This window comes from Colius striatus, chromosome 15 (assembly GCF_028858725.1).
Source record: "Colius striatus isolate bColStr4 chromosome 15, bColStr4.1.hap1, whole genome shotgun sequence".
NCBI classification, from domain to species: domain Eukaryota; kingdom Metazoa; phylum Chordata; class Aves; order Coliiformes; family Coliidae; genus Colius; species Colius striatus.
In genome coordinates, this window is record NC_084773.1 from 3,337,669 (window position 1) to 3,357,232 (window position 19,564).

A 19,564-nucleotide genomic window follows, 5' to 3' on the forward strand; every position below is an offset into this window, starting at 1 on the left:
GTAATCTGACAAATTCTCTTGCTGTCTTTTTTCTTCTAGACTTGTGATAGCATATGCATAATCAGGAGCAGATACAGCCTCGTGGGACTCTCCATCTCTACAGTCCCCATGGAGATCTGGGCTTTAACTGTCTCACTGGCTACAGCGAGAATCCTCATTGCATCACAACAGCTTGGTGAGAACTTGATGTTGCAAACCTGTCTTTCACCTTTCCCTGTACTACTGCACTACCTTCAACATCTCCAGGACTACCAGCAATTTCATTTCAAATGTCTTGGTACTGTAGGTTTCAGCAGATGCACGAGGCTCCCTTTCACATTGTGAATGTGATGGGCAAATCTGCAGCTCTGAGGGTCTCTGCACCGAGTGAAGTGGGCGTGTGGGTGGCAAAGAACTGCAGGCAAAGCTTGACAATGTTGTTGGAAAGTTTGTTCCCTAGAATCTGAACTTTTGCTGGATAAATAGTACATTCTGGCTGTAATTTAAATTCAATCAATATTCAGTTAAAAAATAAATAGAAAGCTTTTTAAATTGGTGATGTAAGGGAATGTTGGTTCAAGGAAGTAATTACATATTATGTAGAAAAAGTCAATTTAAGTTCTCAATAATTTACTTAAGTGATTTACTTGACTGATGTGTTGTCTTGACCCAATAGGGCAGAGTAAAAGACACTAAGTTATGGCACAGATCCAGCAAAAACAGCCGTTGTTACAGTCCGACATAAATCATTAGCTACTGTCTTGTTCCAGGTGTACACAGGTGCTATTTAAAAAACGAAAAAGTGATAAATTTTATGTTTGTAAACATAACTCTGTCAAAACTAATCCTGTTTCTGGCAGATGAAGATGTTATCCATACCTCTTGGCAAGGCAATATCGATTCTCAGGAAATAAAGTTTCTAGTATATAATTAGCTTAAATTGGCAGTCCATAGGGCAACGGGGACATGTGCTGCTTTTAACTGGATACCTGTGAAAGAAACTGCCCCCTTTGCCAGTGCACACATAGGGGACAGCTGAAAGAAGGGCTGCTAGTGTGGGCCGGAGGGAGTGAGGCATCCAGCAGCGCCGAGTCACTGAGCCGCTCGGCTCCAGGGCTGAGCCGAGGCCATCTCTCCTCCTTGCTCCAGGCTCTGAGCTGCAATCAGATGTTAGTGGCTTTTTAAGGATGCTCTTTGGACTTTTCCCAGATTACATACTAGAGTACATGTGGGAGATAGAGATTTCAATTTGTAGTCATGACAACGATGCTGGCGAATGCTGCTCTTCTCTTTGCCTGCCGTACCTGTGATACACACGGTCCTTTTAAAAATTACCTTTTGTGCTGGACTCTCTCTTTAAAGTTGAGAGTGAACTTTAGCCTCTGAAAAGATGTGAATTGCCAGTGCACTGGGCAGGTTGATGAGCTGCTGAACTCAGTCTTGAACAGCATTATGCCTAAAAGAAGAACGTCAAGTCCCATAAGGTCATTCCAGATACGTGTGAGACAGGCTGAAACCTCAATCTAATCTACTGTTCAGTTACACTAGAAAGTCTGTTGGTATTCCTGGTTAAAGGTAGCAAAGCTTCAGGTTAAAAAAGCTTCAAGCAACCCATTAGTCACCTGTTACAACCTTGTTTCCCTGTTTTATATTGTCTTGAGTGCTCACAGTAGTAGTGCTAAAGGTACATCTCCTCTGGTGCAGTCAGGATAGGCAGTGCACAGAGAAGCAAGCTCAGATGTGCACACCAGGTATGGCTTCCTGTGGACATCCTTTTCTGAACACAGTATGCCACTGGTATTTCTGAAGCTCTGATTACACGGTGAATTAAACCAAACCAAAGCAAAACTGCCCCAATAGAAACCAACCAAAAAAAACCCCAACCCATAAAACCGTTCCTAGTTGTACTCATTTGATCTCCCTTTAATTCTAACAGGCTGAAGATCAGCAGCTCTAGAATCTCTGGAAGAAGCAGCAAGCTCAGGACTGAGAAGGAAAACAGCCACATGATATTTGGACAGGATGGTGGTGAGCAGCAAGATACAGGTGCGATCTTCGTTTAAAAACACAGTTTTGCAACCATAATATGAAAATGCCTATTAAGAATAGTCCAACTGAGGGCACATACAACCTAGTTAACCACCTAGAGGAGGGGAGTGTAACAGGTATTTAAAACGTAGTAAAAATGTTTACTGATGATTTCCCAGGTTTATTCTTCCAGTAATTGGTAGCTTAAAATGTCTTGAGCTTGGTTATATAACTAGATCATTATATTAACGTGTGGGACTTATTTACTGTGACAGCAAAACAATGCACCTATGATCTGTTGTGGGCTGGTTTTAGATTTCAAACTTTGCTGCTAAAAGTGGTTGATAAACTTTCAGTTAAATTAAGATGAGAGCTTTGAAACAGTATTTAGAGTTTTACAGATGAGGATAGGCGTTGAAAATAGTTCTCAAAGAATTAACTTGAACTTCAGCCCTTTCAGGTTGTCTTCAGTCTCTTCACAAAGCCTATAAATACCACAGACAGGGCTTATGTCATTAGTCTTTTAATGTTATAAACATTTAATGAAGTTAAATTTGAAGGACCACACATTGCAAAATCGATCTGATCTTGCTGGGGAGACAAAACGAAGAAAATTGTTTGAGTCATTTGGAAAACAAATTAAGAACTATATTCACTTAGGTTTGAGGTGGATGAACAATTATGACCAAGACAAATAGACCCTTTCTGTTTCGAAGGAAAGCAGGGACTGGGAGGAGGGGAAGCCTCTCTCTGTGTTTGATTCTGTCCAACATACATTAACGCCACTGTCAGCCCCGACATGAATCACAAGGGAGGTGACAAGCAGCCCCTGCCAAGAAACTGAGGGATTTCACTCTAAACACTGCAGCTTTGATGCCTCTTCCACAAAGCAGCTACCTCAGCAGTTGGAGATTTCGGTGGTTTTGATCATATGTCTTCTCTACACCATCATGTCTTCACTGCAGTTAACGTATGAGGAGGACATTCACCTGCTCCCAGGGCTGCTCCTGTTCCCTCAGGCATGGCATGCCCTCTTTGGCTCTCAGATGCCATGCTGTGTTCTTTGGCTGGAGGATAAAGCCATTCCCACTACAAATGCTTGCAAATTCTTTCCTGTAATTGGCTTTGTAAGGACTAGGTTGGAGCGTGAGGTTCTCTCACCTTCTACTGAAGTGGGAGCAAGGGACTTTACTGGCAGCCAAATCCGTTTCCTAGCATGGTTGAACAGCACCTAGTGTCTCCTGAAAGTGCTAAGTGGGAAGAAAAGAAATAAATAAAAATAAATAAAACCCTATTAGCAAAGGATTACTGTGTAAAAATCTAAGACAAGGATCAGGAAAAGCGAAGGGGCAACGGATATGTTAAAATGCTGCAGACAACAAGCTGCTCAGAGGAAAGTGTATTTGTTCTTTCTTTTTAAAACTCATTATTTATTTTCTCTATTCTTCGGGCCTAATGTCTCACTAATGAATTCCAGGGCAATTTTTGAATCATGGTGATATCATGGGTTAAACCCCTTCTCTACTTTTTGAATGTAAATTCTTTCTGACATTCTTACTTATTGCAGAGCACTGACTTCTTTCCTACAACAAAACCAAACGCTATTTGGTTTTGCATAGTTAACATTTTGCTAATGGGTAGCCAAGATTCTCTCAGCAGCTCAACAACATTTTCTAAAGCACACTGGCGTTGTTGTAGCAACTGGTGGCTGATCTGTGAATAAAGCAGATGTCATTGTGTCAGGATAAAGGGAGAATAATCTATCACCCGGACACTACCGCTCCTGCCTAAACAAGTCATCGAAATGACAACTTTGGTGTGTAGTCATTAATTAAGGTCTGCATATCACCTCATCTCATCTTGTTATTATATAAACCAATGTTATGTTATAAACTCTAAGAATTTCTCAGCCCCTCGCCATTGTCTTTCCCACGGAGGAAGCGCAGCTAGGATGTCCTGAGACACTTACAGTTTGCCAGCTTCCTTTTAGGCTTTGATTGATTTTGCACTTTCATCCAAGCTGGCCTGGCCTAAATAAACACTATATATATTCTGGGAAGTTTTTTTTTTTTCTTTGCTATTGAATCTGAATTCAGCTCATGTGGCTTGCAACTAAAGATGGGCAAGTGTCAAAATATTCTGACTGGTACCCAAGCTGAGTACAAAGGGAGAGACAGAAGCAGATAAATTGCCTTTCTAACTTCTCAGAAAGCCTTTAATCCCTCTTTTTTTTTTTCTTTTGCTTCTCTTCTAACTCTCACCATTTGTACTTAGTTCTTACAACTCATTGACCCAAGTGAGTCACCTCACATCCCCCTCTTTTGGTGGCAGAAAATACCGTGTGGTTTAGCACTGTCTTGTCAAACACTTTCCAGCAGAACATTTGCTATGTTCTGAATCTGGTTTTGGTGATGAAGCATCACAGCAATTTACCTCTCCTGTATGGATACCCTCAAGTTTTGCCAGAGGCTACTTGGTCCCTCCGCAGAACTGCTGTCCACATTTTCTGACCTAAGCCCACTCTCTGATACCTCCTTTGCCTCACATCTTTGTTAAGCTTTTGACTTAAGCAGACAAAACACGAGACCAGGTTTGTACAATTTCCCGGGTGCATGACTCACACTTAGTGTGGAGGCTATATTAATTACCATGTGCTTAGCATTTAATGAGGCTGAGAAGAAGGAATGTCCTCACTTCAGCCACACAGAACACGCAGTGACCCTACTACAGGCAGGGAATACATTTCCAAAACGCTAAGTTCTTGGATATATATTTTCTAAAAGGAGGCAAATCAGCCATTGCTCCAGTTCCTTAAAACAAGATGGCAAAAGCTGAGAAATCTGGGCCATAGTCCTAATTCTTTCACAGGCTTCCTTTGTGCCCACTGGCCAACCCTCTTGTGCTTTGTCTCTCCTGATTTCCTGTCTGTATATGGGGATAATAGTGGCTGACTGAGGCCAGGCTCAGTGCAGAACATTCATACAATGTGACACCACAGCATTACAGAAGGCCAAAAGACATTATCCTGATTTATTTTTTCCAATATATGGAAAAAACCCTCTTTTTTTGGTGATAAATTAAGTATCTTCCTGTCCCATGTGCTGGCATTTTGGTCTAATGTTATTATCTGCAGCGTATCTTCCCTGTCTTCATTAACTTCACTCTCAAGGAGCTGGGTATTTCACCTCCTCTGTAGTTAAGGCAATTCATACCAAAATTCAGCCTTTTCAGAAATAAGCTCTGTGTGGGAAGATGTGATGCCCATGGTGCATTTCCATGGGCCCATGTGTAAAAGAAAAGTTGCTCAGGAAGAAATTAAGTGTGAGAAACAACTCACAAAATGGGTTTCTTGCTGATGCAACAGAATAGATGTTTGGATTCAGCTTCAGCCAAATGGAATTGCTTTATGAGCTGTGTAACAACCAGGCAGGCTTAGCTTGGGCTAAAATCTGTCCATTGAACCAAGCCCTTTCTGTGTTCACTCATAGTTTCCATAGCATGCCTTCCATGCATTGAGGTTTTCAGGGGACGTCTTCCCTACAGCTTTTTCCCCCTCTGTTCTCCAAAGTGTTTCTGCCCTGCACTCTGTAATAGGCCATTCATTTCTTTATCTTTCAAGTTTCCTTACCTGTCTTTCAATTAGACTAGTTCTTGTCTAGTGAATTGATTTCTCTGACCACACTAAAAAGCAGTCTGAGGGACTTTGGTAGAAACTACTTTCCATCAGTACTGCTGCCATCACTTGGAGAATCTCTATGCTCCACAGCTGAGAATGAGTCAAAGCATGTGATAGTAAAATGTAACCCTTGGGACAATATCAGAAATCTGTCTAATGGATTTTGATTTAATTTATTTTATAAGCACCATGGGGACAAAAAATAAGTTTTGTGGGTTTTTCCTCATTGAAATGCTGAGTGTTATGGTGTTCCTGGCCTCTTACTGTGTAAATAACAAAAGGATTTCAGGATAAAAGGAGAAATGGTATGAAGAATCCAGGAGAGAACATGCCACACTGATTTGTAAAATATTAGCAGTTAAAGCAGTGTTTGCTGACATAGTGTGAGTGAAGCAAGTTCAACACTGAGAGAAAAACAAAAATGAGTAACTGCACAAGGATTGTGAACAATGAGTAAATGTGATTAGCCACTAATTTTAAGCGCTAACTACGTACCATGTGAAGTCCCATTCAAATAGATGAGATATTGTGTGATGAAGAGCAAGACTCTGCAATGTCTCTTATAGGGTTTTGCTACAACTTTTTATGCAATTTTGGATAATTAGAGAGCATTTTTTCCAATCCTCTGTTCACCTTTATTTTAAAAAACCACCAGTGCAACTTTCTCAATAATGCTGGAAAGGTGAGTTGGGAGGGCATGGTGTATTACATGACAGCATATTTCTTGTATTGGTCTGAACAACTGAAGGCAAGAAGATGAATGTTTTTCATGTTGAGCATCCTCCTTCTCTATCGTATCGCAAACCCCACATGCAGACCTAAAATCCAGACACGCAAGCCATGAGTGACTGGGAAGGGATCAGAGAGCTTATAAGCACTCTATAGAGAGCTAAAACTGGCAGTACTCAAAGAGAACAAGCACATACAGTCTGCAGGCAGGCATGCTGGTGAAGATGGGACAGGGAAGCACTGCAGTACTGGAAAGTTATGCATGGTGGTTCCTAAGAAAAACTTCTGTGCATTCTTATAAATTAAAGGTGTAAAGTGGGTTTCTTTTCTCTGCTAGTAGTACTGAGTTTATGATGTACTGATACAGAATTGTTTGTATTGGCAACCACAAAATCAGCTGTGGGTCTGATATGATATATACAGCATGTATTTCGGGGATCTAGGGAAAGGATGCAAGCTAGCAGAGGAAACACTTTGTGGGTTAAAGTTCTCTGTGCTAAGAGAGTTTGGCTGTGTGTGTTAATAACCATAGCTAAGTGGTGCAAATTTGATACAATCCTCTTCATTTTGGTTTTGGGGTTATCTTTGTGCATGCACAAAATCCTAGAAATATGTCTCTAAGGTAATCTCATCTTCTCCCAGAGATATCAAACCTCTTTGCAAAGCAGGAGTCTTACCTCACAAGAGCATGATGCAGTGACTTCGCTAACAAAAACACAAGATCAAGGTAAGGAATTGTATGAATCTGAGAGCACCAGTAGTAAATATATTGTGCTACACGTAAAAGTGAGATCTCTCCAGGCCCTATTTCTGATCTCCCAATTGCAAATTACATTATATGTGCTATATCTATAAATATGTAATAGCAATAAAATGAACAAAAAATCAATAGTAATTTTGTAAAACTCTAAAGTATCAGAAGCATTTAAGGGTCTTACAGTGTCACCTCTGGACAAGAGAAACACAAAGTTCAAACACTTGGAGTCTCTTAGATCCAAGTACATCTCTTCTTCTTTGACTAAACCATATATTATCAGCTCTTTGTTTCTAGAGGAAGGGTTCTCTTATTTTTTTATTCAAGATTAAATGCCCACCTTTGAGGAATCATTGGTATGATTTTGACCAGTGCATGAAACATGTTAGCAAATTAGGTCACTTGCCATAGAATCACAGAATGGTAGGGGTTGAAGGGACCTTTAGAGATCATCTAGTTCAACCCCTCTGGTGAAGCCATGTTGGAAACTATCTGAGGTAACCATGAATTCAGAGAGAATGTTTGGGAATCTAGCTGAGCGTCATCATCTGAAGTTCTGCTGTGTGATTAAATTCCTGTACTTGGTTCAATTTTGGACAATTTTGGAATATTGAAGCCTGACTCAGACTTTACCACAGCTCATTGAACAGCAACAGTATCTGCCAGATTTGGCCAGCCTTGTCTAGGCGTATCAGTCACTGAGACTGCAGTTTATTCCTTCTATCAACCATCGAGTTAGAAAGCATCTTGTTCAGTTAACTTCTTGTGGTTACAAGTTGTAATACACTCCTTTTGGATGTCCACACTACATATTTCCTGCTATCTATTATAACAATAAATGTAAAAATACTTATGCTGCATCTTACTTTGAGTGTGTGCACCCTGCTGTAGTCTGTGACGTTTCTGTAGTCAACAAACTGATTTTTAAGTGTGGTAAGTTAAAAACAGTTTGTAATCCAGAGGACAATTCATGAAAAGACCCTTGTAAAGAAAGACAATGGTAAAGGATAGGTGTCCATGATTCTCTTTTCTGAGTAACTATGTACCCTTGCAATAACTTTATCAAAAGAACCACTTAAGAGTACATTTTAAGGATGTTTTGAGTTTAATGATCACTGTTGAAAGACACATCTCCATTAGGTTTGTGCATACATGGCAAAGAAAACTTAATCATTGACTGACTCATGTTTTATGTAGGTACTTCAAGTATTCAAGCTAATTGCATTCAGGTTAGTTGTCCTTTTCAGAAGACTGAGAGGTAAAATCCTTAAAACTTGCTTAGGAATACCGAGGCAGAACAGCTTCATTTCCATGAGGGAGGCTCCACTGCCAAAGGAGGAAGTGAGATTCCATAAATGCTTCCCAACTTGCAATTATGCTTGTTCTCTGATGCTTCCTACTCCTCTTACTCTTCCTGCTTCTTGAATGTATGTTTTCTTTAAAAGCCTCAGCCAGGTTGTTGACGTGGACAGCAACCCAGCACTTCCCTTGGTTAGCAGAGATGAAAAGATGTGTTTTCTTTCGAGAGATACATTGTTCTGCAGTTGTGTGCATTTCACTCCCATTGTGGGGCTCTTCACCAAAGTGAAAAACAACTCTTCTATCCCTGAGGACACAGAACAAATTGTTGTTGGGGGGAGGAATAGCTACAAAATGGTAAATCTTTCTCCTTCTCCTGTTTATTCTTCATGCCATTCAAGCCCATTTAGCAAATGACCAACTAACTCCAGACTCAAACAGATTCTGATGGGACAGATTTTTCTGATCTAAGATGAGACAGCCAAATTTCCAAATGCCTTCTGGTTGAATGCAGCATTTGGTTTTCCTTGATTTCCAGTTTATAGTTCCCAAACAGTTATTCCAGTCATCAAAAAAATGACCTTTTTTCCTCATGCACTGATCATCAGCAATACTGTAAGATATAGGGAAAATGTGTAACAAATTCATTTCATTGTGCATCCAATTCTTTATTACTGTAAGACTGTTTAAAGATATTTGTCCTTCAGTGATTAATCTGCTAGCTGTACATTGCACATCACTGCATACTGAAACATACAGGAAGCAGGAGTTACACAGATTACTCTTCCATGGTAAAAACATACTGCAAAAGTAGTATCTTGTAAAATAACTAGTCAGTGAAGAAAACCCCTTTTGACTATGATCTGGTATCCACTAAGTAAAAAAACAATACCGAGGTGGGGGAGGATTCCAATATTAGATGTTAGATCTGAATTAGCCATATTATAGTGTTGTAATTAACATCCATACTGTCTGTACTTCATTGCATTTTGTATCTTATCAATTCTTAATGTGTGGAATTCAGAAGAACTAAAAGTAGTGACTCAATGACCCCAAAAAGTTGCTTTTATGGTACTTTATCTTGAGAAGCCTTAAGTTTGAAAGTAAATGACATTAATTGTTTTATTTTGATATTCCATGCAGGTTTCTGAATTGCAGCAAAAATTCATGGGTTTTGTGAAGTGGCAGGTCTGCAAAGAGACTGTGTATTTAACCCTAAATATAGGATCAGGCACAGCATGGGATTGTGTTCTTACATAAGGTATGTACAAGGAGTTACAAAGCATCCTGTCATGCCACATTCAGGTAAGCCCTAAAAGGTGAGTGTTATGTTATAGGGAACCTTTGTAACATCTTATGTTTGCTTTTGCAGAAATGTTCTCTCATTGTAGGTGGGACTTTTCCCTCAGAAAAATTAGTGGACACAAAATGCTTCTGTATCATCTACTCCTTGTAATGCTGGCTGCTAGGAACAGGGGTCAGTGGAATGCGCTGCATGCAGCAGGGTGGGTCCTTTCCTTTACTGATGCCTTTCTCAACCTCATGAAAGGTATGAGGTGCTGTAGCCTGGAAGGAGGGAAGAATCTGATCTGTCCTAGACAGCACAGGTAGCATCATTGGTAGCACAGGGCCACGTTTCTCACCCCATGAAAAACAACGTTAAAATTAGATGTTTTTTTTCTTTTATCAGTCACAAATGAGTCAAGCAGGAAAAACAAAATGGTTCTAAAAACAGAGAAATACTGCAGTGATAAAAAGGAAATAGGGTAAAGGGAACGTAGAATGGCTTAGAAAATCAAGTCAATGGTCCTTAAATTTGCCTGGATGTTTTTCTGGAGTTTTTTTTTTGAGCTCTGGCCTTTCTGCAGGGAAAGAATAATGTAAATGCACCCCCAAAAAAAGAGTTGGACGACAAGTAAGCTTTGTATCCTATCTATGAGAATCAGACGATGTGTGTCATGCTAGTTTTTACAGTCACAGTCTACAGTCTTCCACTGATTAAAATCAAATTTGACAGTAACACAATATAGAGGTTTAACTGACAGCACACACAGCACATTTGCTAGTCATAATGCCACACTTTAATGACTGACGCAGAAGGGAAGCTAATTCGGATTCTTTTTTTTTTCCCTTGAATGGGATAAATGAACATCCAGTTAATACCAATCAGGAATTCAAGCCATGTGACAAAATTGATGCTACATACCCTGTCCTTGTTTTGCATATCCTGCAAATTGAGCTGCAGGAAAAGAGCCAGTTTTTTTTACACACATCCGGAGAGAAAGTTCATTCCGCTCTCTGACACATCCACCAAGTTCAGCTGAGTGTATCCAGCTTGCTGCTGCTATGTCCACAAACTAATTACCCTTTCTCTGTTAAATAGCCTAAGAATTACAAATTGTATGCCTGTTTTGAGAAAAAGTACAGGTTGAACAAGCAGAAGTAGTATAAATAAAATATTTATATAAAAATAGTCTCTTACAAAATATATTCTCTTATCCCATGGTTGATTTTTTCCAAAAGATGGAAGTTTGTCTGGATTTTTGTATTTTTAGACATATTCCAAACAGGATTTCATTAATGCTTCTTCCTTTAATTGAAAAAAAAAACCCCACACAACAAAAAAAACCAACCCAAGACAACTGGTAAAGATTTGTAACCCCTACCGCTTGACTTTTGTTCCAGACAACTAGCAGCAAACAGGAGAAAACAAACAAACAAACAAAATAACCCCAAAAAAACCAACAGTGTGTGTTTGTGTATGTACATATATATATATAAAGATGCCAGCGTTTGTACTTAAACATCTAGTACTGTAGAACATATCCTGCAAGTCCAACTAATAGAAACATCCTAGTTAAGAATAATATGTACAGCTCCAGTTTTTCCTTGCTGTTCCTACAAAATTATTCCACAAAGAAAGGCAGCTATCTACTTTAATTGCAGAATAGTTCCCCAAATGTCGGTAGAGTTCTTTTTAATTAAATAAATTAATATTAGTTTTTATCTGAATAAATTGTTAAATATTGCTATTATTATGCCCGAGTGTCCCAAATCCCTGTGCTAAACTCTGCAGCACACACGCACACGAGGGAGATAAAGCAGTGTCTACAGAAACCTTCAACAGTTCTACTCGCTGTAGGCAAATGGTATGAAGTGGAAAGATGGGCAAGACCAGCAGAAGCTTTGCACGAGTGTTGAAGCCTAAATCTGTGCCATCCACACACTCACATGGGCCACTCATGATGGGTGCCTGTCCATCCCATCCTGTGCAAAGCCCTTTTTTGAGGATTTCTCCCCTGCCTCCCCCAGCTCTTTATACACTGAAGTTTTTGACCATCTTTTTTTTCCAAACTAAGAGTCAGTTGCCACACTCAGAGATTTTTTTTGTCTGACTGGTGTTTCTTCACAGGGCAGTCAATGCATCTTCCTTTAGAGGCACAGATTAGCAGAGAGCACCTTTTTCTCTCTGTTTTGTGTGACAGGTGGCTCGGGGGGGGGTGGTTGGAGAAGGGGGGTGTTGTTTGTTTTTGTTTCTTGGCTGACTTTCACAAGAGTCTGAAAAGTGTATCCACATAAGCAATGAAACATGAGAAGAGAGGACTCCATTCATCAGCATTTCTTCTAGGAGAGCAAGTCTTTCCTACGGTCTTCTGTAGCTACGTTGAGTGCATGTGCAAATGTATTGACGGCCAGGGACACGTCAGCCTGCCCAGCCGTGTACTCACTTACAGGTATATACTTCTGTTCTTTCACTGCATGTGTTGCATTTAACATAGCAGCACCAATGAAATTTGCAGTTGCACTGCCACACTCTTGAGTACTGGTGTGTGTTGTAACCTCGGCCACAGCACATCAGGTCGCAGCCGTTGGACTGCTGGGCCGTCTTGTTGCACATCCTGCCCTGCGTTCCCACGCTGCCAGTGACAGGGTCTTCTTCACAATAATTGGGAGATTTCTCTATGTACACTAAATCTGTATCCATGGGTTTGCGATAGGAAAGGGGTTTCTTTATTTTGAGGAAGGTTGGGCGCTTGTTCCGACTTGCTCTCACTGGTTCAACCTGAACAGCTTCGTTGTATTTGTCCTTCAGGATGTAGCCCAGCTCCCGGAATTTAGGCAGAGTTGTCCAGCATGTTTTAGTGGTACAGGAGCCCGAGACCCCATGGCATTTGCACTCTAACTTCATGTTTTCTTCCAGAATCTGCATTAGGAAGAAACAAAGAATGATTTGTTAATACAAACTAGAGTCTCTTAAAAATAAACAGGGTTTTTTGGTGCACAATGAATGACAGTCACAGATGGGTTTACTCTCCAGACATAGGCCATGTTCCCACCAGAGCTGTGGGGTTTTCTTGCCTGCTGATGCTGTTGTCCCAGGCAGCAAATGCTCATTAGTGTCAAGTGAGTTCTACCTGCAAAGCTGGCTCCCCCTTTGCACTACAAGTTAAGCAGGGGAGATAACTTTGCCTAATTCCATGGCCCACCGACCAACAGTAAAATAGGACCCTCCTTAATCACAGCTTTTCTTTACTTTAATTTGGCAACACCATTGTATGGTGCTTCAGATTCCTCTGTGGTTGCAACTTCTGGCATATGGCAGCAAAATTAGGAACTGGCAGAGAATGCCACCCTTACAGGAAATGTTGCATGCAGAACGCTTTGAAAGTTCAACAGCAGCTATTAGAACTGGATTTCTATGAACAGAGGTTCAAATCTAAACTGCTTTTCAGATCTTGCACCTGAAAATGTCATAAGCTGGTGCAAGACATGAACAAGTCATCTCACAGTAACCAGCAGCGTAGTGCAGGTGATCTTTTATTCATATAGGCATCATCTGTTCTAAATGTTGCGAGTTAATGCTCCAGTTTGGAAACCTAAGTGTTGTTTTAATATACCATAGTCAAGTTCTTCACACTTTCTGAAGGGTTTGAAGTATTTCACTCCCTATCACATGGATAACAGAGCATAGAAAATGCCCCGGCTACTTTGCAAGAGAATTAGGTCTGTCTTAGGGCATAAAGAGTAAAGACAAGTGATTGGTTTCATGCTTTGTAAATTCTTATGAAACATTTTCTACCTCTTTAATACTGTAAAAGCATCCCAAACACCACAATGTCATGGCTTTCTCCACCCTGTTTCATGTTCTTTTCTTTGTAGGGGCATCTGGTGCTAATGCAAAAGTTGTCACTGATTTCCTCCCAAAGATAACGAGCTTCATCTTCCCTTCAGCCCTCACATGGCTTGAAACTTTATCCCAGTACCTTCTCCCTCGTGCTGTTTGTTTACCAACCCAGTTTTTGCCAAACAAAACTGGAGACCAGCTTAGACCCTGCTGCCTGTCCTGAGCCCTATAACTGACCTCATTTAGCAGCTACATTGGGTTAATGCTACAAAATATGCCTAATTCCAGCAATTCATTTCCCACTTTGCTTGAAAGATGCTGCAGTAATTTTTATGATTAAGTTCTGCCTAACCAGCCAGATACCAGCAGCAGAAAGCCCAGCCAGAGGGATTATCTGGGCTCAGGGAGTGGCCACATCATTTTTCCCTTGAGAAACCCCAGCTGATCCATGCAGTTCCAAACCTGGTCAGCCTCGAAGGCCAGGGGAAGGTCACTGACATGGAAATCTGAATTAACCCTTTGTTATAACTCCCTCTCTTCAGTTCTGGACCTTGGTAAAACTTACTGTGCAGACACCATCACCAGCTGCTGCTGAAAGTGGCAGCCTGCACTGAAGGAGCCAAATCCAGCCTCTAGGCTAAGCACATGTGCTGGGACTAAAGCCTCAGCACAAAGTGGGGATGGCAGGGAGAAAGAGCACATCTTCAGCTGTGCAGCCAGAGGGCTGTTAAGTACTGCAACAACACTGGTGAGTACAACTCTATCCTACTCTCAGCAGCCGTAAAACAAGTAATTTAAAGACGGTATGTAGCAGCTTCTTATTCTCGTACTTTCTGATCTCGATGCTCCTGCAGTATCACCTTAGCACAGGAACTGCTGTTGCCTAAACTAGGATTGTTTGCAGCTGCTTCTTCACTCATAGTTCTTCCTTTGCCTCTTTTCATCAGGGATTTCAAAGGCATCAAAATAGCTTTGATTTTTATTTTAGTCCATGAGTGAAGTGTCATCACTTGTGCTCTGAAGACAGGATTAAAACCCCTAGAGAGCACAGGTCCAAGATTTTGACAGATGTGAGCTTAGCATGTATTAATTACCATCACATTTTGTGCTACTGTTCTCAAACTAGTTTTTCAGACTAACTGCCTAGTGACTGCCCTAAACCTCAGCTCTGAGAAACTTCTATGTTCAGACCTACATCTTAACTTGCAGTTTTGCTCAAGCTTTGGCTTAGGTTTTGCATTATCTTGTTATCTCGAGTTTCTCTCTCAGCCACTGCATACTTCTTTTATTGCTCACTCATTCATAAGGTAGTACACTTAGAAGATAGATGAGGAGGCAGAAAAGGAGTTATAGCACAGAAACCGGAAAAATAACATAAATTCTTTTAGCCTCATTTGTACCTTTTTTAAAAGCTTTCTTTCTTTTATTTTGAAACTAGCCAGGGATACATTTCTCAGCCCTAATTCAATCACTGCTCTTGTTCAAGTAGCTGGCCTTGCATCCTGGTACGATGTTCAAACTTGCAACAAAATATTTCTACCGACTCGCCTGCCATCAGGATCCGCCAAATTGACTTGAAACGTTAATACAAAATACATCATGTGTCATCTATCCAGGTAGGGCTTTTTTTCCTGAAGTGTAGTTAAATAGCCTAAATTGCCTTTTGGTTTATTTCATTAACATCCCATTTACAGCCAGCAATACTCTGAGAGAACAAGTAGTTCCACTGGAAAGAGCTGAGCAAGCGGCTGGAGCAGCTCAGCAACCAGGCGGCCTCGTGTCATGTGTTGGTCTCCTGCTCTGGGCAAGACGATGCCAACCAGAACCAGCTCCTGTTTTTTCTGGTCCCAGAAAGCTAAGGCTGGATGTGAGTGGGATAAAAAGATCTGGGTTTGTCTGTACATGGGAAGTTTGAGCAGTATTAGTTCAGCCCAAAAGTGCTAGAGGTCCTTCTCAGATAACCAAAATCTGAGGGGAACAGGAGGAGGCAGAGGGATGAGGAACCACAGTTATTGGTTTGGCGGTTTTTTGTAGATGGCACTTCCTAGGATTTACTGGCTAAACCTCCCTTTTCTCTACACCCTTGTTGGAGGTGTCATTCCAATAAACAGTGCTAAAATTGCTCCAGCACATCTGCCTAATTTGGATCCACTCTGCCATCTGCCTTTTCTAACCCAGTCTCTCTGTCATTGCTCATAAACTCTTTTGTTGGTTCTGTTTGTGTAGAGATATACATATCTACTTATACATATATATATTCTCCACTCTAGTGCTCTCTTTCAATACTGTGTTTTGCAGATTCAGCCAGAGACAAATTGACTCTATAAGCCTTTAGAAAATAGGCTACATATAACTTGAACCACTTATCCTCAGCAAATGCAAAAGCAAAAGCCTGCAATGGTGATTTGATAGTCTCCTTGTACTGTGATATCAGGTGCTTGAACTATTTGTTTTGCATTCAAATATGTGGATGTGGTATTTCAACACCATTACATTATTCCAGTAGCCTCTGATAAATCAGTGCCTTCATAAATTCAAGATGAGAGTTGAAAAGGGAAGAAAGAAAATAGAATAGGGGGGTTCTTTAGATAGGGACAGGAGGCCTCAGTCTTTCCCTTGGTTTACATGAGCCAAAAGAAGCTCTAGCCCTCGAAAACTTGGTCTGTGTTAGGAATAGGAAGCACTCTTCACCTTTCAAGATGGGGGTTTGTTTCTTTGAAGGTTTTAGCCAGCAGCTCACACTTTTTACGTTAGATTAAAACTTTTTATATGTCATAGACCGACTTTTCCTAAAAGCCAAGAGCCTGAGGGGCACAACATTTAAATCCTAGATCCCCTGTTTCTTACCAAATGACCATATCCAGCTCTGTCAGCCATGGAAAGTAAATCTGTATGCACCAGTGAGTGCTCTGAACTGGATTAAAGGCGAACAAAGAGCTGGAGTTCTTTTAGCTTTGTCCACTTTTTCTTTGAGCTCCTACAGTAAACTGTCAGTACTTGTTTTTCTCTCTCTCCCCCTTGCCATTAGCCTCTGGGAAATAGTTTGTGTGAGGAGAACTTGCGCTGGCTCTCTCTATTGATGTTATCTTCAGATATTAGTACCTTTGGGCACTGCCACGAGGAACTTAACATGTTTCTTCTTTACCTTTAGTTTTGCAGAGAATGCACAGGGTGCGTCACACGAGGGTGGTGAGCTGAAGCTCTGGAGAACTCTGCAGCCCAGGAGCTGCATGGGCTGGTCCTGTGCCCTGGGCAAGGTGCCTGGTGCTGGTACCCTGGCTAGGGGCTGGCTGAGACAATGGTCCTGCTTTCCAGTGAAACCAACAGCAAGTGCTGGCTGGTGGGGCTGGAGTGGCACCTCCTGGGTGGAGGGACGGGGCAAACAGAGAGGCTGTTATGTGGCATGTGTGCTTAGAAATGCTGGTCACCCTCATGCAGTGGGCTGTTCAGCTCAATGCCACTGTTAGTGGAGTTACTGGCATGTACCTCCTTGGATTTCCAACATCTCAAGTCAAGCTGACTTTCCAAATGCATCTGCCAGGGCAGTCAGGTACCCCACATGCCCACTCATGTAGGGTCAGGTACTGCACAGCCCTGGGTTCAACATCAGAAGTCTAGAGCACTCAAAATCAAAGCTATGCCAAAGGATATGACCCCTCCAGTGCATTCCCCTTCACCAGCAGGATTCCACACAAATGAAATCCTGACTCACAGTCCACTCGCTGCCTATGCCACAATGCCTGGGGCCAGGGACCCTTTCCTGCTTCACCAGAAACCACTCAGGCTCCAGTCTACGGGTGAAGCAGATGGAATTGGTGAGGCAACAGACATTGATTCCTATCCCACCAAGTCCATAATCCTTCCTAACTCTGTCTCACATCAGATCATCTGGATCTGGAAATACCTGTGCCTGCACACAAGCCCTTTACTATGGGTCAAAGCAAACCCAGCATCATTGTTTTGTTCTTTCCCCACTCTGGAGAAGAACATGGCAGGCATTGGAGTGCTCACTTTCCTGTAGCCTGGGGAGGCCAAGGGACAGGTGCAAACTTGTGGCAGATGAGGATTTATGGTTTATATTAGAATCATACTGGTTGAAAAAGACCTTTAAGATCATTGATTCCAACCCCTCACCACACACTGCCAAGCCCACCACTAACCCATGGCCCTAATTTTCAGAGGCATTGGTAGTTATAAGACAAAGCTCCTCAGACTTCAAGAATGATGTTAGAAATGTGGGATTTTTTTGCTTTTGAAGGATCCATTGATTAAAAATATTGGTTTAAGCGAATGCAATAAAGCCATGTCATGTTTAGTCTTTCCACAAATTAACTTACTTCAGAACTAAATCATATCTAGAGTAACTGGCAGTGAGCTCTACAGTGAGACTGGGCATTGGAAAGGACAGTGAATGGATATTTAAGATTGATTTGACAGGCAGTAAAAAGACTATGTGTAATTAAAACTACTAGGAAATTACTCTGCAACTTGTATTATTCAAGTGTGACTAATCTCAAAGGGATGCTACTGCTCAAGAAATTTGTAGCACCGTCTTAAAACCTGAAACCTGAGGAAAGCAGAAATAATACTTGGTGCTTTTTTGATTGGAAGACAAAAATGAACATGAGAGAGCCTAAAAGACAGCTGACAATCTCTATGAAATGTGAGAAACAGCATAACTGATAAAATACTCAAATGCAAGTTTAAAGTTAGTTAAAGGCATACTTAAAGAGAAAAGAGTATTTCCCACAACTATATTAACAGAGCTGCTGTAAAATGCTGTAAGAACTTCACACAGTTTGCATTGATACTCTATGGAAAACTGACTGAGGATGAGTTTGGAACCAGTTGTGTCCCACATGAAGAGGGACCTATTACAGACAGAATCATAGAATGGTAGGGAGTTGGAAGTTTAGAAATCACCTAGTCCAACCTCCCTGCCAGAAACAGGTCCACTTAGATCAGGTCTCACAGGATAGTCTTTTAAACTTCAGTTCAACATGTTATGAAGATCGTATTAAACACAGTCAAAAGATCTTTTTCTCATGTTCTTGATTAGGAAATCTGTGCAAAAAAAATAACACCTGAAATTAGTATAAATTAGTATCTGAAATTAGTATTAGTGTTTGATACACTGGCCACTGTGAGCCATGACTACCTCAGAAATACCACTACTCTGGACAGGCTGAACTGTTTTTCTCATGACAATAAATGTTTTGTTTCACATAAAAAAAAAATGAGTGAGGCATCACCACATCAACCAAATCACCACTGCACTTTCCTTGGGAGAGGTGTCTAAAGAACATTCTGGCCTGAGGACTAAATGTGAAGACAGGCAAGAGAATGCTGATAAATGACATGGTGCTAGCAACTGCACACAGAGCTGCTATTTCCCAATGCCACCATCTAGCTCCAGTAATGGCTATTCTGTTGTAAAGAGCAGAAACACTTCTTACAGGTTATGACTCATGATAACCTTACAAATGAAGGCTTCAAAAATGTTGAGTTCTCCTAAGTTTGACTGGGTTTTTGTGTACTCTTTCTGACTTTATGCTGCCACAAAGCAAGAGGCTCTTTACATTTCTTACATACACTTCATAGAGCTTCATAATTAATTCTACACTTCCTGCCCTGGATTATTAGTTGCCCTTTATTTTGGCTTTATTAGTGTGGTCATTATTTTCTAAATACAGCTTCTATTTCTGCAAAATATCAAACAAGTAAAGAAAAAACCTGTCAGTTATTCCCTCTGTATGGTCATGCACTGCTGATGCACTGCTGTCAGCCCACACAAGCTGAGCCAGAGGTTCTTCTCTTTCCCTGGGTAAGTTGTATTGTTTAAATTAGAGAACAGAAGATCTGGTACCCTCCATTGAATGGCCAGCACTGTGCAGAACAGCAAATGAAGACATAAGAACACATAAGGCCAGTAAAAGCTGAAAGGAATGCAGCAAAAAATATTTTCTCCTGCATA

General features: G+C 41.0%; 1 protein-coding gene across 1 annotated transcript in view; it reads right to left on the reverse strand.

Annotated features, from left to right (window-relative positions):
* Positions 1 to 8,265: 8,265 nt before the first annotated feature.
* The window catches only part of WNT7A (Wnt family member 7A), a 40,071-nt gene continuing 28,772 nt past the window's right edge, over positions 8,266 to 19,564 (reverse strand). The window contains exon 4 of the mRNA XM_062008417.1: positions 8,266 to 12,669. Coding sequence (XP_061864401.1) covers positions 12,190 to 12,669 — 480 coding nt within the window. The 3' untranslated portion in view covers positions 8,266 to 12,189. The remainder of the gene's footprint in view (positions 12,670 to 19,564) is intronic.